Source organism: Meriones unguiculatus, chromosome 10, assembly GCF_030254825.1.
Source record: "Meriones unguiculatus strain TT.TT164.6M chromosome 10, Bangor_MerUng_6.1, whole genome shotgun sequence".
Lineage (NCBI taxonomy): Eukaryota > Metazoa > Chordata > Mammalia > Rodentia > Muridae > Meriones > Meriones unguiculatus.
In genome coordinates, this window is record NC_083358.1 from 20,865,160 (window position 1) to 20,892,165 (window position 27,006).

General features: G+C 43.3%; 1 protein-coding gene across 1 annotated transcript in view; it reads right to left on the reverse strand.

The window, feature by feature from the left end:
• The window catches only part of Sntb2 (syntrophin beta 2), an 84,716-nt gene extending 58,283 nt beyond the window's left edge, over positions 1-26,433 (reverse strand). Inside the window, exon 1 of the mRNA XM_021632649.2 lies at positions 25,859-26,433. Within this exon, the coding sequence (XP_021488324.1) occupies positions 25,859-26,390 (532 nt within the window). The 5' untranslated portion in view covers positions 26,391-26,433. The remainder of the gene's footprint in view (positions 1-25,858) is intronic.
• Positions 26,434-27,006: the final 573 nt, after the last annotated feature.

Consider the following 27,006-nt stretch of genomic DNA (forward strand, 5'->3'; position numbering starts at 1 on the left):
AGATTGGATGAGTTTTGTTTTTTTTTTTTTTTTTTGAGACAGGGTTTTTATGTAGCTGTGGCTGTCTAGAAACTTATCCTGTAGACCTCTGTTCGAGGTTGGCCTCAAATTCAGAGATCTGCTTGCTGCCGCCTCCCAAGTGCTGGGATAAAAGGTGTGTGCCACTATGCCTGGTTTATAGTTTGGACCTTAAACATACTTCAAAGGCCCATGTGCTGAGGCGTAGTCCCTAGACTCTAAAATAGACAGATGGTGGAATCTTTAGAAGATGTTACAGTGGCAGGAAGTCAGGTCACTGGGCATGTGTTCTCAAAGAAAAGTTGGGGTCTTTGGCCCTTCTCGCTGTGCTTCCTGGCAGAACAGGGCACAGCTTTGTTCTACCCATGCTCCCACTACATGTTTGGCCCCACGGGCCTAAAGCAACAAGGCCATTTTTTCAAGGATGGAATTCTCTGAAACACTGAACAAAATAAACCTTTCTGCTCAATACAAATCACCTATTTGTCTAAAGCATTTCTTACAGTAACAGCTAACTAACAAAGAGTTTTTATGTTTGAAATGGCTGATAAAACACCTTGAAAACTGAAGGTGGTGGCTCATGCCTCTAATCCCAGCACAAAGGAGACATAGTAAGGAGTATCAACAAGAATGAGGCTAGCCAGGTCTCAAATTTATATCAGTAAGATACAGGCAAGCCTGGCCTACATAGTGAGACACTGTCTTAAACAAAACAAAACAAAACAAAACAAAAAATGAAGCAAGTAAGCAAAAACAAACAAAACCCCCAAAACCCAATAATACACAAAACACACAAATAGACATGTATATTAGACAAATACACACACATCTATATATACACACAAACACATAAACCACACAGGCATATAAATGCATACACATACAAACACACACACACTTTAAAAGAAACATTGTTTCTCTAAAGTGTCCAGAAGATTATCTTAAGATTTAATTCAATAAATTATAACATTTCTTTTTTTATCTTATCATATTTAAATAATTTTATTCTTTATATGGTAAAAGGAACTGGGCATTCAGTGACCACAGTAGTATAGCAGCAGTATATAACATAATAGATGAAAGAGCTTTGTGAGCTTACCTAAACAATCTCTGAGAACAGTATGAAAATACAGGATGTTCTCCTATAGCTACCGCCGTGACAAAGCATCACGTACTGCAGATACATCTCAGAAGGGTGGAATAATACACTCTCTTATCACTGTGCCCTGTCTTGTCACACACTGCATATTTTTGTTCTTCAAAGTTACACGGATACCTACTTACGTGACTATCACAGCATCAACAATATTTGGGGAAAATCCTTATCATAGCTAGCACAGTAAACACTGGGGGCCAGGCTGCCTTCTTGGGCAGATCCCAATGCCTCAGGTTACTTATGGGAAACAAGAATTTCTTTTTTGGAGTCAGGAGCATCCGCTGTGAAGCACTTGGAACAGGGCCTAGCAAGCTCTCCATGCTTAATAAATGTTAGCTATTTTAATCACTACCCATAGCAGTATTCTCCTGAAATATGATAGATATTTTGGGTCTGAAAAATAAAACTAAGGTTCAAAAAGCATCTCTGGGGCTTTGTCTAAGTAAATTAGATCCTCTGTAGCAAAATAAAACTAGTCAAAGTAGTCTTTTTATCCCTTCTCATTTTGGTAAACATACCCTTAACTTCCTTAGTGACTTTTTAATGTCTTTTTTCCTCTTTCATTCAGTGATCTTCCATTCAAAGACATGTAAACAATAAAGAGCTTGTAACTGTCCCTCAGAGTTCCTGACTTTACTTCAGTTGTCTAGCAAATAAACCATGTCTAGAAAGATGGCTCAGGGCTGGCTGCTCCTCCAGAGGATCAGGGTTCAATTCCCAGAACCCACCTGGTAGCTCACAACTGTCTGTATCCAGTTCTAGGGGATTAGATGCCTCTTCTATTCCACAGGATCCTGCATGCACACAGGGCACATATGCTCACACAGACACACACACACACACAGACACACACACACACACACACACACAGTCAGTCTCATAAAAATCAAGGATAAATTTTTAAAAATCTTTCAAGACAGGGTTTCTCTGTGTAGCCTTGGCTGTCCTGAAACTAGACCAGGCTGGCCTTAAATTTAGAGATCCGACTGCCTCTGCCCCCTGAGCACTGGAGTTAAAGATGTGTGCCACCACTGTCTGGGGATAAATACTTTTTAAAAAACAAAAATGAACCAAGGTAAGTATTTCTAGTCTTGTCATAGTCTTTGATTTCTAAGCAAGTCTTGGAATTGACCTCAGCTCTGCTAGGGCACAACATGCTAACTCTACTGTGTAACCCTGTACGATCTTACATTACCATTCTACCAAGATGAGATTTCATCTCAAAACATGTCAAAACTGGTCAGAGCTGAATCTGCTTCCTAACTCACTGGTTTACATGACACAATAACACAATGTCACAATGGAAACAGAGACAGCTTTAGAAAGGCTGGGAACTTAACATATATAACTGCCCTAGGTTTATCCCTAGCAAAGCACACACACACACACACACATACACACACACAGAGCAAAACTGCCAACAAACAAAGCATGTACCTGTGACTTGATGCCTGGAACACTAAGGAAAGGAGATCTCCAGGTCAAGGATGACCTGAGCTATACAAAATCTGCTCATCTGGTCTCAAACAAACAAACAAAACCACAACCCACTGCCTAGATAACATAGGGCTGGTGGCTCAGTGAGTAAAGACACTAAGCCTGAGGACCTAAGCTAAATCCCTAACACCCATATAGCAGAAGTAGAGAACCAAGTGCAAGCTGTTCTCTCACCTCCATAGAGTCTCTAATGTACACTCAAGAAATAAATGCAGTAAAACAAACAAGCCCTAGTCAAACAGAAAGACGAAACCAAGAAGCAAAATATGGCGTGGTGACACACCTGTAATCCCAGTATTCATCAGTCTGAAGCAGGACAACTGCTACAAGGATAATAGGTGGTACGTGTTAATATTCTGTACACTTAATGTAGAACCCTGCCCAGATGTAGCCCATGGCAGCTCAGTCTCCAAGTGGGTTCCCTAGTAATGGGAACAGGAACTGTCTCTGACATGAACTCAGGGTCTGGCTCTTTGATCACCTACTACTAATGGGGGAGCAGCCTTACCAGTCCACAGAAGAAAACAAGGCAACTAGTTCTGATGAGACCTGATAAGCTAGGGTCAGATAGAAGGGGAGAAGGACCTCCCCTATCAGTGGATTTGGAGAGAGGCATGGGTGGAAATGAGGGAGGGAGAGTGGGATTGAGAGGGAATGAGAGGGGCCTACAGCTGGGATACAAAGTGAATAAATTATAATTTATAAAAATATAAATAAAGTTTTAAAAAGTAAAAAAAAAAATTCTGCACACTGCCCCTGAAAAGCATGTGGTTGGGGAAAGCCTACCACCATTGTAAGCTAAAACAAACAAACAAAGAAAAACTAGTCATTGAGGAAATCTCTAAACCGAAAGTTTAATCTCTTTAAGAGCACTATTAATACTTAATCATTTTTAATCACACTGTACTGTTAAATGCAGGCTATTCAGGGTGTGCTGGCTCGTTTTATTGTCAACCAGACACAAGCTAGAGTCACTGGAAAGGAGGGAGCCTCAATTGAGAAAATGACTCCATAAAACTGGGCTGTAGGCAAGCCTGTAGGGCATTTTCTTATTAGTAATTGATGGGGGAGGGCCCAGCCCATTTTGGGTGCTGCCACCCCTGGGCTGATGATCCTGGGTACTTTAAGAAAGCAGGCAGAGCAAGTCATGAGGTGCAAGCTAGTAACCAGTACCCCTCCATGGCCTCCCAATCAGGTCCTGCCTCCAGGTTCCTGCCCTGCTTTAGTTCCTGTTTTGACTTCCTTTGATGATGAGCTGTGGTGTGAAGGGTAAGCCAAATAAACCCTTTCCTTCCCAAGTTGCTTTAGTCATGGTGTTTCACCATAGCAATAGTGACCATAACAAAGACACAAGTTTTTTTTGTTTGTTTGTTTTGTTTTTCTTTTTTGTTTGAGAGAGGACCTCTAGCCCAGGCTGACTCTAAAGTTCCTATATACCTAAGTACCTGAGGTTGATCTTGAATTTATGATCCCTTTCCCTGAATTGACCCACATCTCTTCAGGGCTGGGGTTACAGGTATGTGACACCACATGCAGTTTATGAGATACTAGGAACTGAACTAGGCTGTGTGCTTGCCCCTAGCACACTATCGACTGAGCTACAGCCCAGCACCAAGCACCTAACAAGCTTGAGGCCAGCCTGGAATACATGAGACCCTGTCTCCAGTAAAGTGGCTCAGTGAGTAAGAGTACTTGCTGCCAGGCCTAATGTAATGACCTGAGTTTGAACCTTAGAACCTTCATGTACTTGGGAAAGAACAAACTCCCTCAAGCTGACTTCTGATTTCCACATGTAGGCCACGGGTGCATGCACACACACAGCATTAATATACAAATGTTATTATTCATTTATTCATTTGTTTATTTATTTAGGTTTTTTTGAGACAGGGTTTCTCTGTGTAGCACTGGCTGTCCTGGAACTTAGTATGAAGACCAGGCTGCCCTTGAACCCAGAAATTGCTCTGCCTCTGCCTCCTTAGTGCTGACATTAAAGGCGTGAGCCACCACACTTGACTACAAGTGTTATTTGAAAAGTTGACTCCTTCCCTGAGAAAAACAAAAGGGCACTGAGTTTCCTTAGCACCTCCTTTCATGCAGCTAACAAATACCAGTGCAAAGTATCACCCCAAGCACAGGAGAAAATGTGTTTGTGCTTCCTATAGCCCAGATGTTTATTATCTAATAAAGTGGGCAAGGCTTTTTCAAAATATTTTTCTTCAAGGCTGGAGAGATGGCTTAGCAGTTAAGAACACTGATTGCTCTTCATTCCAGCTTTTTGCCCCACCCCACCAAAATCAACCCCCCTAATGTCAGCTGAAAGTAATCAGAAAAGATTCTTTGCCCATTATCCATTTATTATCAATAAAAGGCTGTTAGGTCTTTACCTGCTGCAGGGCGTGGCTGGCAGACCCTGCCTTACCGTGGGGTGGGGCTTCCCTCTCCCAGAGGCCCTTCACTATATAATCCAGACTTTTTGCTTCCTATGGTCCTCCTCTCGCTTGCTCCCTTCCACTTCCTCCTCTCCAATAAACCTGCATTTATATAATATAGCTTCATCTAGCCATTAGCTCATTCCGTTTTATTTAACCAATCACAGAGAATCCAGGTTCACTTCCCAGCATCCACAGGCTGAGCTCACAACCATATGTAACTCATGCATGTGGTACATGGACATATATGCAGGTAAAACGATAATACTCATAAGATAATTACACTTGTCTTTCCTTTATTAAAGATCTTTTCTTAATTTCATGCCTGTAGTAAATGAATTATCTTTAGACCTCTGTTCTAGCAGAATGAGTAAACTGTGGCACACTCTTATGGAATGCAACAATGAGAATGAGTTAGGTACAAGTCCAATGTTCAGAGGTAAAGGAAAGGAGCCAAACACAGAGTGTATACTATAGTTTCCCACTTTATATTATGTTCTAAAGACAGCAGAATTAACCTATGGTACTGGGAGCAAGACAGTGGATATTTTGTTTGTTTTGTTTTGAGATAGGGGTTCTCTGTTTAGCTCTGTCTGTCCTGGACTCCATTTGTAGACCAAGCTGGTCTCAAACTTGACAGAGATCCACCTGCCTCTGCCTTCCAATGCTGGGACTAAAGACATGTACCACCATACATGGAGTTTTGTTTGTTTGTTTGTTTTTGTTTTTTTTTTTTTGAGACAGAGTTTTTCTGTGTAGCCTTGGCTGTCCTGGACTCTTTGTAGACCAGGCTTGTCTTGAACTCAGAGATCCATCTGCCTCTGCTGGGATTAAAGGCATGCATCACCACCCAGCTTCTCATCACCTTTTAACAAACATAGTTGAGAACAGAGCTTTGTGGTGCACGCTGAAACTCCAGCACTCTGAAAACTAAGCCAGAATGATTGTTGTGGGTTCATGCCAACCTGAACTACAGAAAAACCAAAATAAACAAAAATAAAGTACAGTTGTGTACAGGATATGAAAAGGATTTTATGAGCTATAACAAGTGTTTAGCAACACATGGACTGCATTAAAGCACTTTTAGGAAGCATCCTCAGAAAGCTTAGTTTTTAGTAAAAGTTACGTGTATTTCATCTTTTCCTCTTTCAAATACATCTCTTGTTACCCGGTTTTAACATTCTTTGTTTGGATCAGTAGGGGCCACAGTGTAAAATGCATTGTTTCAGATGCAGGGAAGAGGAAATGGAAAGACTAATATAAATAAAAGGCTGTGATGTCACTTCACCAAACAAGATGCCAGACCAAACATCCAAGGAATAGTGGACTTAACAGGGAAGGAGAGAGGAAAAAAAAAAAAAAAGGATACAACAGGAGATCCTTTTCCAGTGTTAGAAGGGGCCAGAGGAGCCAGGCAGTGATGGCTCACACCTTTAATCCAGCACTTGGGAGGCAGAGGCAGGTGGATCTCTGAGTTCAAGGGCAGCCTGGCCTAGAGAGTGAGTTCCAGGGCAGCCAGGGCTACACAGAAAAATCCTGTCCCAAAAAATAAAACAAAACAACAACAAAAAACAAAAAAGAAGGGGCCAGAAGACATATCTGTCAAATAGAAATTCTAGTAAATGGGTCTCTGGACAGGTGGAACTGAGGGTGGACTGTGAAGAAAGGACTTAATACTTCTCCCGTAAACTCTAGGGAAGCCAACGGTGCTATACATAGGAAGAATCTCCTTTTCACTAAAGGCTTCTACACTGTGTTCCTAGCCAACTTAAAATTTAGGGAAACAAAGCAAGATCATCAGCATAGAATAATAAGACCTGAGTAGGAGGTAAAGGCAAAAAGTACCAAAGCTAGCCTAGGCCACAGGATACATGAGACCTTGTTTCAAAATGAACTCCTGTGGAAGATACACAGTCACCACCACCACTGGATTTAGGGGAACAAGCTCCATTTAAATTATGTAGAAAGATACAGAATGCCAAGAAATAGTGTGGTCAGCTGGAGAGTGGAAAATACTCGCCTAGGCCACAGAGCACATAATTGAGATGGATTACTAGAGAGGCCTATTTGCAAACTTCCACATGTTGGCGGGTCATCTGAAAAACCTTCCTTCAGTTTGAAACCATTCTCAAATATGTTCTAGGTAGCCCCAACTTAAACCCAAAGAGGCTTATTTAGGCTAATGGCCCTGAGGTTCTTTGTTTCGGTTTATGAAGCTTCACTCTGGTGAAGACTCTGTGTCTCTGATTTTAAGCCCATTCTTGGCAAGCCGTGAGGTGCTGCTGCTTTGTAAAGGGAACAGTGGCAAAACCTGATGTTTGAAACTACTGTGTCAAGCATGTTTTTCCATCTGACAAGAAATGAAGTTCCATATACAGAAAACCTGATGATACACAACCCAGTGAATCTGGAGATTCCTGGTGAACCACTGCAATGACAGCTGAGCAGCAATGCTATTCACATCTGCTTCTTCATATTTCAAAGCAAAGTCTCTTGGATATGAAAATATTAAGAACATAATAGTAAGAAAACTTGTATGAATTTGAGGGCAGCCTGATCTACATAGTGAGTTCCAGGACAGCCAGAGATACATTGTGAGACCCTGTGTTGAAAAAAAACAAAACAAAAAACCAAATAATATTAAGGGAAGACTAAGTAAGAGACTTACAGGCTGGAGAGATGGCTCAGAGGTTAAGAGCACTGCTTGCTCTTCCAGAGGTCCTGGGTTCAATTCCCAGCAACCACGTGGTGGCTCACAACCATCTATAATATGATCTGGTGCCCTCTTCTGGTGTTCAGCTGTACATGCAGGCAGAACATTGTATACATAATAAATAAATAAATCTTTAAAAGAGAGAGAGAGAGAGAGACTTGCCAGGTGGTAGTGACACACACCTGTAATTACAGCATTTGGTGAGGCAGAGGCAGGTGGATCTCTGTTAGTTTGAGGCCAGCCTGATCTACAGAGTGAGTTCCAGGATAGCCAGGGCTACACAGAGAAGCCTTGTCTCAAAAAACCAGCTAACCAAACAAAAATAGATTCTTACTGCAATTAAATAAAATGGGTAGGGTTGACTAGTTACAGAAACAGTTTTAAAAGAGAAAAGACACCAACAATGTATAACATTAGTGACCTGTATTTAATTTGATAGTATCCATCATAACATCTTGCCTTATAAGCTCATAAAAGACAGGTGCCATGCTTTATTTTCTGTTGCTGTAATAAAACGCTGGCCAAAAGCAACCTGAGAGAGGAAAAGGCTTATACTTCCACATAACAGTTTAGCACCCAGGAAAGCCACGCCAGTGACTTAAGAGCTTCAAGTAGAAAACCACAGAAAAATGCTGCTTACTGGCTTATTCAGCTACTTTTCTTATACGGTCCAGGCCTACCAGTCTAGGGATTGTACTGCCACAGTGGGCTAGACACTCCTACATGAGTTAGCAATGAAAAAAATGCCCACAGACATGTCCAGAAGTCAGTTTGATGGAGGAAACTTCTCAACTGAGGTTCCGTCTTTCCAGGTGACTCTAGTTTCTGTAAGGTTGACAAAAACTAACCAGCACAGTTGGAATCTATGTTCAAAATAACAAAGAGACGAGAGACGTGAGACGTTCCTCAAGCTTTGACACGGAAGTTGGTAAGGATAAGTGGAAAAAAAAAAATGAACAGAAATGGGGCCAAAAACTCCAGCCCTTTATACAATTATACTATAAGGAGCTCTGCCAGGTCATGCATGGTTCAGTCTGACATGCTGGTCAGGAGTGTCACTGGGACTAGGGACAAAGAGATACAGTGAAAGTCGGGCAGTGGAGGCACTTGGAAGGCAGAGGCAGGCAGATCTCTGAGTTTAAGGTCAACCTGGTCTACAGAGTGAGTCCAGGACAGCCACAGCTACACAGAGAAACCCCGTCTCAAAAAAACAAAAACAAACAATAAAGATACAATGAAATATCAACATTTAGGTCAGTCCTGAAGTTATAAGGAACAGGACTTAAATACCAGGTACACATGAAGGTTTTGAATCATGGCCTACTAGCCTGTGTCACTACACAGTCCTAAATCAGCTAATTTCAGTTTCTGCAGGAGGACCGACATTCTTTTTTTATTTTTTATTTTATTTTATTAATTACACTTTATTCATTTTGTATCCTCCCATAAGCCCCTCCCTCCTCCCCTCCCGATCCCACCCTCTCTCCCCTTTCTGCATGCATGCCACTCCCCAGCTCCACTGATAGGGGAGGTTCTTCTCTCCTTTCTGATCTTAGTCTATCAGTTCACATCAAAAGTGGCTGCATGAGGACCGACATTCTAAAGCCACTTTCCATCTCAGGATGAAGTGAGGGAAATTTGTATTTTTAAAGATCTACATGGTAGGAATTGTATGCATGTTGTCACTTTCATCATGGCTTGGTTAATGAAGTGATCTTAAACATTATTTCCCTCTCATCACATAGAACCCTGTACCCTCACTTGTCCTCACAGCTTGTGTAACTCATCTTCTACCCAGAATCACAGGCCAAGAGAAGCCTAAGATGACATATTTCAGAGAATGGTCTGTAGAATTTTAAATAAATGAGAAGACTGCTCATAGATGTTTTAGTTAAACTCAAGCATTACTTTCCAGGTAAGTAAAAATAATGTTCAAACTTTTCTTTCTGACAATCCAAGAACAATTTCTCAGGTGTTTTTGGTTTTCTTCTGTTTGCTCAGGATGTTGAAGTTCATTGTTTTTGGCAGTAAGTACAATGTGAATGGATTAACATTCCTTTCAGTTCATACTCTATCTAAACCTGGATAATGTCCAGTGATTTAGCAATACTTACCTTCCCCACCCCAAGATGAAAAATGCCTTCCTTCATAAAGAACTTTAGGGTTTTTTCCCCCCCTAAAATGGATGAAATTAATACTTTAGGGCAGAAAAAATAACTCAGGGTTTAAATGGGCCTACTGATCCTGCAAAGGACCTGCGTCCACTTTCCAGCACCCACGGTGGGTAGCTTACAATGGCAGCTCCAAGGGGATCTGGTACCTCAGGCCTTTGGAGGAGGGGAACCTCACTTGCACATATACACACATAATGAAAAACAATAAAAAATAAATCTTACAAATTAATACTCTACTAAACACTATTAAAGAATTTTCATGTCCACGACTCTTTAGTCATTACTTATTTCACTACTTTTTGCCCTACAGGAGCTTGACCCCAGTGGCTGGCACACACTAGTTAAGACTTTTACCACTCAGCTATATGTCCAGTCCTCTTTGTTTTGACCCAGGGTCTCATTAAGTTTCCCAGCCTTACCTGGAGGCCCTAAAACTGTGATCCTCCTGCCTCAGCATTCTGAGTAAAAGAAATTACAGATAACAGATCAGCTCCCTATTTCTTTTTCATTTCACCACTTTTTTTTTCCTTGCTAGAACCATATCACCATCACAAGTTAGTCTGCCTTAGGATCTACACTTAAGAATTTTATAAATTAGAGGCTGGGAGTGGTTCAGAGGTCAAGAGCACTAGTTGCTACTGCAGAGACTTGAGGGGTTCAGTTGCCAGCATCTACATGGCAGGTCACAATCATATGCAACGCCACAGTTTCACATAATCCAATGCCTTTCTCTAGCTTTTTTCTCTGCAAGCACCAGGCATGCTCACATGTACACACGCGCACACGCGCACACACGCGCGCACACACACACACACACACACACACACACACACACACACACACAGACACAGGCAAACACTCATATGAGAATTACCTTACTGAGGGTTTAATCTGTGTCTGCCTCCTGAGTGCTGTGCTCAAAGGTGTGAGCCACAACAGCCCGGCTCCCATGTTTTAATTCTTAAAAATTTATAATATAAAAGACAAAGAAAAAATTTTTAATTATAATTTAGATATGAAAGTACTTTAGCTCCCTAGTCTGGCTGCACTGTTATAGTGGGTATAAATTTGTGCAGCAGCTACCCCATTAACATTTCAGCCTGATGCACTTTGAATCTCCATACAAGGGCAGACACATGACCCAGGTCTAGAGCACAGTCTCTACCATCTTGGCAACAGTGACATGGTCCAAAAAGTGGGCAAAGCAGAGCTAACTAGAATCCTTTTCTAAGGCTGGTAAGTGGGAAGTTACTAAACCAGGAGGACACAGAGCTGGTTGTGGTATCTCTTGCCTATAATAATGGTATTCAGGAGGCTGAGGCAAAGAGTTCAAGGCCAAGCTGAGCCAGCCAGTAAGAGATCCCGTTTTAAAACAAGTTAGGACTATATATTCCTAGAACTGTTGATGCCACCTTAGCTGACTATACAGAATTAGACTCTCCACAACAGGAACTGTTGTGGCCAACAGTTATAATTTGAGCTTTTGGAATCTACTGAACCTAAACCTAGAGCCACCTCCCCACCCCCGTCCTAGGAGTTACCTGAGGTAACACATGCCACTTCTGCTTAAATTAGTGTGCTTTGGTTTTCTGCAACCAAACAACTCTTGCTAAAATAAACTTGCATATTCTATTTTGATAGACAATATTTCTACCTAAATCTATTCTGACTTAAAGGCCTACCTAGCTTAAGAGTGCTTTTCTCCCCTCTCACCAGTCTCACACACCGAGGCTATACCTGTTATGTAATGAAGGTGAGCCTGAAGGTCTCATCTTTCTGCCTCCACCTCCATTATAGACTGCTGGGGACAAACTCACTCAGCCAGGCAAGTACACTGCCAACTGACTATATCCCTAGTCTGAATGCTGCACATTTTTGTTGACCTAGCTGGAAAAAATAGATGATAATACACACACACACACACACATATATACACATACACACACACACACCACCACCCAGCTAATATTTTCAAAGTTGCTAGAATTTCTAGAAAATGATGTTCAAAATACCATCAGAGTAGTAAGAGTTTTTCAAAGCTCCACGTGCTGTTCTCCAGAAAGTTTATTCTGTTTTCCTTTTAGAGCTGTCTATAAGACTCCTGAATCAGCTGGGCATGGTAGTACATGCCTTTAATCCCAGGCAGAGGCAGGCAGATCTTTTTGAGTTCGAGGCCTGCCTGGTCTACAGAGTGCGTTCTAGTACAGCCAAGGCTACACAGAGAAACCCTGTTTCAGAAACAAAAACAAACACACAAAAAAAGATTCCTAAATCTACACTAAAACCATACTTTCTAATTTAATCTCTAATATCTTCTGATGTTTCTAGTAAATTGTAGTGGCTTTTTGTTTATAGCTACAACCATCCATTCAATGTTGGTAACACCACCTTTATTATCCTTTGAGGAAATCTCACCTTTAGTTTGTGTTTCCAGGTGCAAGGTACCTGGTGCAAAGTACCCCACTTGCAATCAACACATCAAGAATTCATTGGCCATTTGATCAAGGATGGAAGAGTAAGGCCTACTATTTTTTTTTTTTAACTTTTTTAAGGCCTACTATTTTTTATTGAAAAGGAATATTACAAACTATCAGTTGATAGGAATGAACATGTATCATAAAACTATTTGTTTTCTCCAAGTAGATAATGGATTTAGCTAGTTCTTTGAGTTCAAAGCCAACCTGGGCTACTTGGAACACTGTCAACAATAATAAAAAATTATTATTTTTCTATTTTTTGGTTGTTATAATGTACTTTAATCACCAAATAGTAAATGTTACACTACAACATACAGCACAATTTTTTTTTTTAAAGCTGGATGGCACACTCTTTTAACCCCAGCACTGGGGAGGCAGAGGCAGGTGGATCTCTGAGTTCAAGGGCAATCTGGTCTACAGAGTGAGTTCCAGGACAGCCAGGACTATACAGAGAAAGCCTGTCTAGAAAAAAACAAAACAAAATAAAAAAAACAACCAACCACTCTATCTAGCAGTGTATCAAAGAGATATTAAGATTCATAAACAAGAGTGCAGGGAATCATATGAAAGAAGGAGGAGTTAGTAAGACCTGGAGAGTATAGGAGTGCCACAAGGACCAAATATATCAGGGCACAGGAGTCTCATGAGGCTGTTTCTCCAACCAAGGACCATGTATGGATATAATCTAGAACCCCTACTCGGATATACCCCATGGTAGCTCAGTGTCCAAATGGGTTCTCTAATAAGGGGAACAGGAACTATTTCTGACATGAACTCAACAGCAAGCTCTTCCACCATCCCCCCCTCACGAGGGAGAAGCAGCCTTGCTAGGCCACAGAAGAGGACATTGCAACCAGTCCTGAAGAGACTTGATAAGCTAGGGTCAGATGGAAGGGGAGGAGGTCCTCCCCTGTTAGTAGACTTGGAAAGGGGCAGGGAGAAAATGAGGGAGGGTGGGTGGGATTGAGAGGGAATGAGGGAGGGGCCTATGGCTGGGATACAAAGTAAATAACCTGTGATTAATATAAAAATAAATTAAAAAAAAAACCAACCAACCTACACACACCAAAAAACAAACAAACAAACAAAAAAAAAAACCAAAAAAAAAAAACCTTAACAAGCTCAAATAGAAAAAAGGAAGAAAAAGAACAGAAAATCCAGTATCAGACCACACATACAGAGGTGTATAAAAAGATGCATTTCAGGGGGCTGGAGAGATGGCTCAGCACTGTTTGCTTTTCCTAAGGACCCGAGTTCAAGTCCCAGTACCCATGTGGCAAACTGTCTGTAACTCCAGTTCCAGGTGGCCTGACACCCTCAAACCACACACATAATTTTTTTAAAAAAGGTGCACTTCAAAAATAAATAAATAAATAAATAAATAAATAAATAAGAAGGTGCGCTTCAGCTGGCCACAGTGGTGCACACACACCTCTAATCCCCGGGAGAGGTAGGACAGTCTCTAGAGTTTGAGGCCAGCCCGGTTTACAGAGATTTCTAGGCCAGCCAGGGCTACATAGTGAGACCCTATTTCAAAATAATAATAATGATGATGACAAAGTTAAATAAAAGATGCATGTCAAAACAATGATAAAAGGACAGGTCATTCCTAGACTAGCAGATGGCACTAATTAAGCATACCAGTCATTCTAGCTGAATCCAGATGTGGCTTTGATCTGTCTTTCTCCATATGGCACTCAGGACAGCCAAAATCAATTATCAAACTTAGAGTACAAAAGGACTGACAAGAAATGTTGAAACAACCAGTTGACTCTTTGAAAAAAAAAAAAAAAGTTTTTTTCAGTTTTTCACTCCACCGCATACTTTACACCAAAATGAAGTGTACATAAAAAGTTTTAAACAGGGGGCTGGAGAGATGGCTCAGTGGTTAAGAGCTCTGACTGCTCTTCCAGAGGTCTTGAGTTCAATTCCCAGCAACCACATGGTGGCTCACAACCATCTATACCTTCTACTGCTCTCTTCTGGCATTAAGGTGTACATAAAGATAGAACATTCGAAATAAATAAATAAAATCTAAAAAAAAAAAAAGTTTTAAACAGGACTCAACTGGTAAGGTCTTGCCTCACAAGCCTGGTGACCTGGTTTGGATCCCAAAGAACCTTGGTAAAGGGAGAAGGAGAAAACCTCTCTCCACCATAAAACATAAAAAATGAAACAAGAAAAAAAAAAAAAAAGAAAGAAAAGAAAACCAGGGCTGGCAGAATGGCCTTGGCCAAATGATAAACCTGAGTTTGAGATATGAGACCTGCATTACAGAACAGAACCAACTCTTACAAGTTACTTCCGAGCCCCCCCAGTAACTCCCACAGCACATATTTGCCTATATACACACAGACACAACACAAAAAATAATCAACAACAACAAAATTTATTTATGTTCTAGTAAATTAATGTAAATTTAACTGTGGTGCACACTATAATCCCAGCACTCTAGGAGGTAGAGGCAGGTGGATCTCTTGTTGAGTTCCAGGCCAGCCTGATCTATAAAGTGAGTCCAGGACAGCAAAGGCTACACATAGAAAAACCCTGTCTCAAAAAATAAATGACAAAAAAAGGGGGGCGCAGAGAGAGAGATGGCTCAAAGGTCAAAAGCACTGGCTGTTCTTCCAGAGGTCTTGAGTTCAATTCCCAGCAACCACATGGTGACTCACAACCATCTATAATAAGATAATGAGATAACCCTCTTCTGGTATGCAGGTATACTTGTAGACAGAACATTGTATATATAATAAATCTTTAAAAAACAAAAACAGGTACATTGAAAAACAAGTTTAGGAAGCCATGTGGTGGCTTTAATCTCAGCTCTTGGGAGGCAGAGGTAGGAGGGTCTGTGTGAGTTCCAGGTCAGCCTGGTCTACAAAGCAAGTCCAGGACAGTCAAGACTACACACAGAGAAACTCTGTCTTGAAAACCCAAAAATAAAATAAAATAAATAAAAATTAAAAATTTTTTCTCTCTTTTTTCTTTAGAGACTAGAACATAGAGCCTCCTTAGCATAACTGGCAATGTATCAGCCACACTAAAAGACTGGAGGAAGCTGCTGCAAAGGGCGTACTCTCAAAAAGACAGGACAGCTTGGGGTGAAGGGAGAAAAAGTCTCTGTAAACAAACAAAACTGAAAAAATTGACATGGTAGCACATGACTGTAATCCCAGCACTCAGGTGGTGGAAGCAGGGGGTCAGAGGTGAAGGTCATTCTAAGCAACACAGTGAATTTGAGCCAGCCAGGGCTATAGGAGACCCTGTTTCTAAAGAAACTAAAAACCAGCACACAAAAAAGGCCAGGGTGGCTACACACAAAGGTAGAGGCAGCTTTGGCCATATGCTGGGATGCTGTCAATAATAAAACCAATGTTCTCATCTCCTTAGTCTAGTAAGTTTACTTTTTTCTTTCCATTTAAAACTTATTTTATACTCTTTTATATGGACAGGCATTTTGCCTGCACACATCTGTTCAATACATGCATGCCTAGTGCTCTCTGGAGGGCATCGGAAACCTGGATCTAGAATTTCAGGTGAGTGTGAGCTGCCATGTGGGCCCTGGGTCCTTTGGAAGAGCAGCAGGGTTCTTAATATCCCCCCTCAAATGCACACAGTAGACTTATACTGTCTGACTGCCTTATAACAAAATTGACTGGTATGAGCGCCATATGCTCTATACTATTCCATTTCTGCACTGGTAACCATTCCTCTTTCTGTCCCCAGATGGAAACCTCACAGCTAAATTCACTGTCATCCACTTGTCACTGTATCCTATCATCTCTTCCTCTGAAATAATGACTTTATTTTCCTACCTCAACATCTCTGGGTTCAAAGCACCTGTAGTTAGCGTGCTGCAGAAAGAATAGTCCCAAGTGTCAAGTCTGTGGGACAGTCAGGAAGGATATCTAGGCAGAAGGTCCCTGGTGTGTTCTGCTATGTCCTCTGGCAAGAGTCCCCCTGGGTCCCACCCATGGCTGTTACCTCTGGTTTGGATTATTTTACTGCACCAGCTGCAGTTTCTCCTACCTCTGGTCTTTCCTCTTTGCACAGCATCCACTGCTGCCAACCCAGAATTCTGTTCCCATCATGTCACTTCCTGGCTCACAAACAAACTACACCACCCCTTCCATCTCTGCAACCTCTCCCTCCCTCTGCTGTCCTTTCCTTCTTGTGAACATATGCCCCAACTCTTCCCTACTTAAAACAATATAAGAAACAACCACAAAAGTGAAACTGTATATACCATTCAAGCCTGTCACCACCTTTGTTTCTTTCAATTTGCTGAGCTTCTTAAAATTATGGTCCACTCACTGCCCTCTGCTCCTTGTACCCTGATGAAGCAGCTCTCAGGGACACCAACAATTCTTTATCAGCCCAGTGGATTTTTTATTTCAGTTTTCCCCTCTGTAAATGTGCCTGCCCGTTGGAATGCCACTGTGCCATTTTCAGCAAATTCTGCTCCCATCTTCCAGATTCTTCCTTTATCCTGGCTTTAAAGGCAGAGTTTCTACTGGATTCCACCCTGGTTCTACTTTTTCATTTGCGTTACTCTCGATGACTTCATCCACAATTATCACCTCTACGCTGAGGTCTCATAAATATTCATTGCTGTTCTGACATTTCTCTTGAGTACAGACTTGTACTTCCAACCGGCTTCTGAACTTTTCCGCCAGGATATCACAGGTAACTCAAATGCAATTTGCCTGAAACGAAGCTCTTCATCTTTACCTCAAACTAGTTCTTTCACGTCCATTTTATGGGTTCCCCACCCTCTTTAATGCGTTCTTTTGTGATTTAAGACAGGGTCCCAAAGTCTCAGCTTCCTACTTTTGGTCCCAAGGATTACAGCACATGAGGCATGCTCCCTGTTCTTTCTGGTTTCACAACTGTAAAGTTTCCCAAGCCAGAAATCCATGGCTTATGCTCCATTTCTTTCTCTCCTATTTCGAACTTTTTTGGTCTAGCTTGGTCTCTCCCGCTCCTACCCCTGACCCCAGGCAGGCAGGGTTTCTCTGTGTAGCCCTGGAACTTGATTTGTAGACCAGGCTGGCCTTGAACTCAAAGAGATCCCACTGCCTGTCTCTCAAGTGCTGGGATCAAAAGTGTGCACCATCACAAGCGGCTCACTTTTTCTTTTTAAACAGGGCCTTGCAGTGGTCAGGGCTAACCCTAGATTCCTTTTGCAGCTATAGCAAGGCCTTGAACTTGTGAGCCTCCCTTGTAAGCCTCCCAGATAGCTGAGACTTCCATGCTCCTCTGCCATCCTGACCAATATCAACACTGCAGTTCCACACTATCCCATCCAGTCTCTATGTTCTGGGAAAGCCTCAGAATCGGAACTTCTCAGCTTTATCTGTTGCCCTCACCCTTCCACAGACCTTCCTCATCTTAAGCCCATGTGCAGCTTCCCAGGCCTAATCCTTTTTGACAGTAACAATTTGAGCAAAACCTCAAGAGTGAGTATATATTTTTTAAAGATTTATTTATTATGTATACAATGTTCTGTACACCTGCATGCCAAGATGACACCAGATCTCATTATAGATGGTTGTGAGCCACCATGGGGTTGCTGGGAATGAACAAGACCTTTGGAAGAGCAACAAGTTAAGATGGCTCTTAACCTCTGAGCCATCTCTTCAGCCCCAAGTGAGTATCTGTTAATGCTGTATGTTATAAGGTATATAAAACATACAGAAACAGGGCTCAATGGTGAAGAGCACGGGCTGTTCTTTCAGAGGACCCAGCTCAGTTCCCAGGACCTATTTGGTGGCTGACAACCATCTATAACTCCAGTCCCAGGGAAATCTAACACTTTCTGTGGACACCAGGCACACATGTGGCAGATAGGCACACATTCAGGCAAAATACCCATTATATAAAATAAGCAAATAAAATATAGAAATCAAAAAGAGTGAGAAAATAAAGATGAAGTCATTCCAGCATCAGCAGCTAAGTGACTCAAAGAGCAATATATATTAGGGTGAAGTTCATTACTGATGATAATGTAGGCATATCTGTCTTTCAAATGGTCTCCATGACATTTTCACTTTCCAGACAGACTCCTGACAGACATAATAACCTCACCATGTGGCTAAGAGCTCACATTAAGAGGAAAATACTGAAGGCTGGGTGTAGTGGTTCATACCTTTAATTCCAGTACTTGAGAGGCAGAAGGATCTCTATATTAGCCAGCTTGGTCTACACAAGGAGTTTCAGTACACTATAGAGACCCTGTGTAGACCCCCTCTCCCCCACCAAAAAAATAAAAGAAGAAGGAGAGAGATATAAGGACGGGGGATAGTTCAGCAGTTAAGAGAACTGGCTGTTTAGTTCCCAGCATCCACATGATGGCTCACAACTGTCTGTAACTTCAGTTCCAGAGGATGTGATGTCCTCTTCTGCCTCCATGGGCACTGCACATACACGGTACACAGGTGTACATGCAGGTAAAATACAAATACACAGTAAATAAGAATAAAAACCTAAAGCTGGGTGTGGTGGTGCAGCTTCAGTCTCATCGCTCCAAAGGTAGAGGCAGGTGGATCTCTGAGTTCAAGGCCAGCCTGGTCTAGAGAGAGTTCCAGGATAGCCAGGACTACATAGAGAAACCCTGTCTCAAAAAACCAACCAAACAAACAAAAACCTTCAATCTATAGCTCCTCTGTGCAAACCTCTAAGCCATATGTTCATGTTGTGAAGATTAGTTCAAAGCAGATGTAAGATGAATCTACTGAACTAAAGTCAAGTAAACTGTAAAGTCAGGCACTGTACGTCCCAACCTGATGACAGCAGGCAAATGAAGAAAGTCACCACAACCACCTCCTGATCCTTCAAGAAACACCCTCTCCTCCCTTGGCAAATTACCTTGTGTACGTAGTATGTAATGCCACCATCTTGAGACTGAGCGAATTGATGTCATCTGTAGATTAAATATTCATAAAGCTCAGTTTTTCTCTTCTTCTTCTTCTTTTTTTTAATGTTAGAGACAACCACTTAGCACTGTTTACAGCCTTGATGATCTGCCCTCTGCCTTCTTATGTTCTCTCCTAATGTCCTACTCCTTCCCTTGTGTTAAGTCGAAGCTAACACTCCAGTCAGGAGACTGAGGCAGAAGGATCAAGAATTGGAGGCCAGCTGGATATACAAGGTCTTGTCTCAAAATGACACCCACCTGATTATGCTTTGTGAAGGAATGTGTGTCCACACACATGAACATAGCACCAGCTTCTTACCATCACCATACTGTGTCCTTTAAGCATTTACCAGTTTCCACGGCAGTCTCACCTCTATGAAAGTATTTACCAAAATAGGCTATAATTATCCCTTATTAGCCTAAAGGGTGTACTGCAGGGATCACTTCCAGTTTGGATGCATCTACAACACATCTTGTTTGCTGTGGATACCTGTTAAATGCTGAATGACAGAATGAAAAAGATCCAAATTCCTCTGGCTTTCAGAGTCTTGTATAAACCTAATTGATTTCCCTTTCTTCCCTTGGGTCTGTCCCAATTAGCTCTCCACTCCATTTCCTACTATATGTCATGCTCATTTGGCTTTTGTTCAAACTACCCTCTCAACTTGGATTGGCTTCCATCTACAGCGAAGCTGCCAGTCCTTCAACCCTGGGATCAAATTCCCTTCCCTCTAGAAGTCACATTCAACTATTCGATCCCCCAGCTGATTACTCCCTTCGGAGAAATCTGATCAGTTTACACATTTCAACAATTATTCTCTAGCTGATAGTCTTCTCTTTCCCCAATTTACTTATTTCTGTTTTAATGTTTTAAAGACAGGATCTTGCTTATGTGGCCTAGGCAGGCCTTACATATTGCAATTCCACGGCCTCAGTTTCCTGATTGCTCAGATTAGGCATGTGCCAATACGCCTAGCTCTCTCTCCCCAACTGTATGACGTTCTTTGATGCCAACAACCATCTTCAGCTTTCTTTGCACACAAACCTCTCAGTACACTGGAACACAAGAAGACACAGGAGCCTGTTTATAAGTGGACTATAGAACAGAGAAGCCTCTAGAATAAGGTCTTAGCACCTTCCAACACTAGGCTGTTAGGTAACCTCAACCATCTCATTTAACCTCATTGGCTGGTTGTTCCTCTTTTGATAGAGCTTTTTAAATTCCTGGGAAAGGCCAGGTAACAGTGCTTGCCATCAACCCTGACAACCTAAGTCCAATCCCTGACCTACATGATGGAAGGAGAGAACAGATTCTCACAAGATGCCTTCTAACCTCCACACATGCAAACACACTTGCACTGCATGCAAACACACACTCGAAATAAATAAATCTTTTAAAGGGGCCATATAGAGAGCAAATGGAAAACAAATTAGAAGTGATGGCTGAGTAGGGGCCTTCAATCCCAGCACTCAGGAGGCAGAGGCAGGGTTATCTTTTAGGTTAGAGGCCAGCCTGGTCTTCAGAGTGTGTTTCTGGACAGCCAGGGCCACACAGAGAAACCCCATCTCAAAAAACAAAAACCACTTCATAGATAGGAGCATTATTTTTTGTTTGTTTAGTTGGTTAGTTACCTTGTGGATCAAGTCAAGAACACTGAACTGGTCCGTTTGAGTCAGCTCCACACTATAGAATGTTTACTTAGCCACCAGCTAGAACTCGCATTCATAATAAAAAAATACACGTTTGTTGCAAAGTCTAGTAACCTTCACCCAGAAAGCGCTACATGGTAGGAAGATAACAGCTGAAGCTGTCAATTAAGACCTAAATTATGTAGTTTGGTTATGGTTCCTAGAAAATGTTCTTAGAAGTTTCATGACTGTTCTATTAGAACTAATTACTTTCCCATATCATGGTAATAATTTAGAGGCTACATCAGGCATGAACGAGCTTCTATAAGAAATGTCTTGCAAAGTAGAAGAAGAATCAGGAGGAGTTCAAGGTCATCCTCAGCTACATATCAAATTCAAGACCAGGCTAAGCTACAAGAGACCCCGATTCAAAAACCCAGAATGAGAGAGAGAGGTGCTGGTATCTGACTACAGAGATAGCTTCCCACATAGACATTAAGTAAAATAAAGAGAGGCTAAGACAAAAAGAAACAAGCACAGAAACATAGCCTAACAATTTGGTTGTTCTTTAAGAGATTACGAAGCTGGGCATGGCAGCACAGGCAGACCTCTGAGTCCAAAGCCAGGGAGCTACACAGGGAATTCCAGGCCAGCCTGTCTTCAAAACACAAACCAAACCACAACCACTAACAGGCTTTTCTCCCTGGGGATGAGGACAGTGAGGATAAGAAAAGGGAAATTGAGTAAATGTTTAACAAGAGAATGTAAGAACAATCCCTACACCTTTCCGAGATTTAGCTCTCTCCCCTAACCTAACCGCAGGCAAACAGACACTAAGGCTGCTGCTGACATGTGGGTGGCAAGAAGATGCCTGAGATTCCCTGCCCACACCATCAAAAGAATATTAGTATATTATGTCAAGGCAAGTTTCAGGCATCTAGCGGAGGGGCAATATCCCTTATGAATGTTTAAAGAATAATGTTGCCTCCAATCCTCCCCCTTACTCCCATTTTGTAACCTATGCTGTCCTCAAACAGCAGTCAATCCTCCTGGCTCCATCCCTCAAGTGCTGGGTTTCATTAGGAAGCCAATGGCGCCTTTGAAACAACCCTTTTTCCTGCATTAATCTCCCATGTAAGTTTTTTTGTTGATTTTTGAGGTAGGGTTTTTTTCATAACTCTATCTATACTGAACTCACTAGGCTGACTTTGAACTCAAGAGATCCTCCTGCCTGTCTCCCAAGTGCTGAACATTCATGTCACCATACTTTAAATGCTTATCCTTTACAAATGGCCTACTGAGCCAAGTTTGGTAGTTTAGGCCTATAACCATGGCCCGTTGGAAGTAGAGGCAGAGGACCAGAAATTCAAGACTAGACTCACAACACGAGGAGAGCATGGCTACATGAAACTCTGGCTTACGGGAAAAAGAGAAAGAAAACAAAAACAATACTTCTCAATTTTAGATAGTTTTACTGCCTCATTAATGACTCTTTTTTTTAAAAATATATTTAATTTTATCTTATGTGCATTAGTGTGAAGGTGTCAGATTCCCTAGAATTGGGGTTACAGACAGTTGTGAGCTGCCATGTGGGTGCTGGGAATTGAACTCTGGGTCCTTTGGAAGAACACACAGTGCTCTTAACCACCAAGCCATCTTTCCAACCCCCATCATTAATGACTCTTTAAGGGATTTTGTATTTGAGCAATTTTATTTTTACACACTTTGACTTAGAAATGGAATACCACAAACTCACCATACTGACTTACCCACACCTATATAGACAAAAACTGCTTGTCTGACACAAAATGGGAAAATAAAGTCCACAGGTTAGGTAAAAAGGCTTCCAGTAAATGTTACTATGCCGCCATTTGTAATCCTGTTTCTAAAAACACACAAGGCCTATGAGTAAACTAATGAATACTAGAAGCATTTACTAGATGGTTGTCATTTTATAGCTATGAATACCAGGTTCAAACCACTGATAAACAAAAACCTCCTGTTTTGCATTTTAATATGGCATAAAGGGTTGAACTGTCTATCCATCACTACTGCATACCACAAGATGGAATGAAATTCAAGATTCTGGCTCTAAGAATTTATACTCGAATACCTACTTAGAGCAATATCAAGTTACTTATATTTTTTTTAAGATTTATTTATTATGTATACAATGTTCTGTCTGCACATACACCTGTATGCCAGAAGAGGACACCAGATCTCATTACAGATAGTATTGAACCACCATGTGGTTGCTGGGAATTGAACTCAGGACCTCTAGGAAAAGCAGACAGTGCTCTTAACTTCTGAGCCATCTCTCCAGCCCTCAAGTTACTTATTTAAAGTAACAATTATTTTTACAAACTTATGCCAACTTTGTTGTATTTTTACTCCTTTCACTAACACTAATTTCTGGGCAGTGTCTGGTTCTACCTAAAATTGGGATAGAAACAAGACTCATAAGTACGACATTATAAAAGTGAGGCATTGCAATTTCACAATTACAGCACTTAAAAAAAAATTTAACACTTTAATTATGTGTACATGTCTGTGCAGGTGCCCTTGGGTGGCCGAAAGTGTCAGATGTACTGAAATTGGGGCTCCAGGTGTTTGTGGACCACGTGATATACATACTGAAAATTGAACTGGCTCCCCTGAAAAAGCAGTACAGGTCTTACCCACTGAGCCATCTCACCAACCCCATGTTCGTTCTTTCTTTTTGGTTTTTTTAGAGACAAGGTTTCTCTGCCCTGAATGTCCTGGAACTTTGCTTTGTAGACTAGGCTGGCCTTGAACTCAGAGATCCACCTGCTTCTGTCTCCCCAAGTGCTGGGATTCCAGACGTGCACCACCACCACCCAGTCCAATGCTATTTCTTTATAAACTAATTTTTTCCAAGTATCACAGATGTACAAAAAGGTGAAGACGGGGCTGGAGAGATAGTTCAGCAGCTCAGCAGGTATGTACCCCGGCTGCTCTGACAGAGGACCTCAGTTTGATGCCCATTACCCACATCAGGTGGCTCACAGTTACCTGTAACTTGAATTCCAGTGGATGTGACACTCCCTTGTGGCCTCTCAGGCCACCTTGTATGCATGCAGGCCACAGCTACACATGTGGGCAAAAAAACACTCACATGTATAAAATAATTTTTTTAATTTTTAAGTGAAAACTGGATATGGAGGTACAAGCCTGTAAATCCCAGCACTCATGAGATGACCACTTTGAGGCCAGCCTGGTCTGCATGTGTACATGATCACACAAACACACACTCACATATACAAACACACAAACACACACACAAGCTGAGCATGGTGGAACATGCCTTTAATCCTAGCACTTAGCAGATCGATCTCTGTGAATTTTAGGCCAACAAACAAACAAACAAACAAGCAAACAGAAAAAGATAAAAATTATTTTTACTCGGTTTTAATTCTGGCCTCTTAGTTTGATGATTTTCTCACCAACCCTTCCATTCAGTGCTCCTGCCAGTAATCCTTCCTGACTCATCTCTGCACATTTGTGTGCACCACTTCCTTGAAGATCTAGCTCAAAATTTTGCTCTTTGGAAAGCCCTCTTGGACTAAAGCCTATTTCCATCAAACACTTTTTTTCTTTTTCTTTTTTTGAGACAGAGTCCCACTGTGTAGGCCTACACCAGGCTCTTAAACTCAGATCTGCCTGCGTCTGCCTCTTGAGTGTAGCGTGTGAACCACCTCACCCACTACGTAGCATCAAATACTTCTTATATTTGTAACCCTTTAGCATCTTGTAGCTTGTACTACAGAAACAAGTATTAAATGTTTTTCCTACCTAGAAATTGTTTTGCATTTTCTATCATCTCCCCCACAGAGAGACAAAATAGGGACAGCACCTTTGGCATTCTCTATTATACAGCTAGCAGCAGTAGATGCTCCTGGAATGACTGACTCAACAGCGGAAACAAAGCTGGTCGTGCAATTATTTCTAGAGCAAGCAGCGGCTTTTCATTTTACAAAACTCCATCACCTTCAGCCTGCACGATTGCATCAATTCGTATGAAACACAGCACCCAGATTGCATCTACGTTTAAGGTAAAGAGGTCTATTCGCACATACCGTGTGATGGGAAGGCTTAGAGATTCTTATAAAACGCTACTGGTCTTGAGGCAGCAAGCCCGCAAGCGGTAGGAAGCTGGCACCAGTCCCTTGCAAAAGGGGCGAAACTCTAGTTGGCAGTAAAATGCTTAAACACGTGAGCCTCCACTGTTAAACAAGGCTCATTAAGCACACAAACTTGCTGTATCAGCTCTCTGCCTTCCACGAAGTGCTATGATCTCCTCTGGTTATTGTTGAGAGCCAATGATGGGTTAAATTCCCATAAATTAGCCAGTGCTTTGGTGGTTTGCCCAAGCAAACTGCTGGCATCGGTGTGGATGGATTTACTAAGACCCGCCCGCCCGGGGAGCCTGAGGTGACTAGAGAGAGCGCCCAACCAACGCTTCCCGGCAGGCAAAAAGGGAGACCACGCAACTCGAGCCGGTCGCTCGCCCGGAGTCGGTGCTTAGTGTCAGCTTATCGTGCCAGAGGGGTGAGCTTCTCACGCGGCTGCTGCTCCCCCCCCCACGCACCCCAAATCTCAGCCCAGCCTCGCCGAGGGGCGGCAGAGCGACACTTCGGTGGCCGCCCAACTTTCTCCTCGCGGGACGCGTCAGTTTTTCCACACGCCAGAGCCCCGGAGGAGGAGGTCTGGTGACCGAGGCGGAGAGAACCGGCTCGCCCCACACGGGCGTCGGGGTGGCAGAGACAAAGTGCGCGCCGGCGAGCGAGCTCAGGCCGCCCCGCGCCGCCTCCCGCCCGGCCCCGCTCACCCTCCAGCAGCACCTCCTTGCCCGCTCGCTTCAGCGCCTGCACGGCCTGGTCGTGGGTGGCCTGGCGCAGGTCGGTGCCGTTCACCGACAGGATGGCGTCGCCCAGCCGCAGCGCCCGGCTCTGGTCGGCCGCCAGCCCCGGGAAGATCTTGGAGATGAGGATCGGCATCCGGTTCTCGCGGCCGCCCTTGATGCTGATGCCCAGGCCGCCCGCCTCCTGCTTCACCACTCGCACTCGGCGCACCGGCGGCGAGGCGCCCGCCTCCCCCGCGGGGCCCCGGGGCGGCGCGGGCGGGCTGGGCGGCCCCAGGCCGCGGTTCGGGCTCCCGGGGAGCGAGTCGCCGCCGGCGCCGGCGCCGCCGCCGTTTGGGAGACCGTTGAAGGCGACGGCCGGCGGCTCAGGCTCGACCGCCGCGGCGTCGCCCGTCAGGCTCAGGCTCTCGCCGCTGAGCTCGGCCACCACCCGCACCCAGCGCTCCCTCAGCAGCAGCTCCACCAGCCCCGCTTTGGTGGCCCGTGTCCACACCGCCATGGCCGGCCCTGCTCCCGCGGCCGCCGTCGCTGCAGCTCCCCCGATTCCAGTCAGGCAGCCTCGGCGCTTCCCCCTTCCCGCCCGAGGGGGGCGGGCCCCTCCCCTCCCCCCGGCGATTCATTATTCATGAGGGTCACGCCCACTTTCCGGAGGGGCGGGGCGAGGCCGGCGAGGCCGCTTCCGGGATTTGAAGTTGTCCTGGTTCGCCGAAGCTCTCGGTAGGGGGGCAGCGGCTCGCGCGGCGCGGCTCCTCGAGGTCCTTCGCGTGGGTTCCCCGTGACCTCCTCGAACTCCTGACCTCTTCTTCGGGAGCTGCCCCGGCAGGGAGAGCTAAGTCAGCAGGGAGAGGCACTTTGCGTTCCTGCAGGGCCGGGCGGCGCATTCATTCTTGCATTGATTGGTTCATTGCAAAAGCGCTAAGCGCACAGAGGTGTGCCGGGGGCTCCTTTTAAGGCCCTGGAGACAAGCTGGATAAAATGCACTACAACCCGAGAGAGCTTGTGGTCTAAAGGGGAAGAAAAACGGAGGCAACTATAACTAGGTGTGATTCTCTGTGGTTAAAAGACTGCACAAACGTCCCGAGGATAGGATAAAAAAGAACATTTGGTTAGTCTTG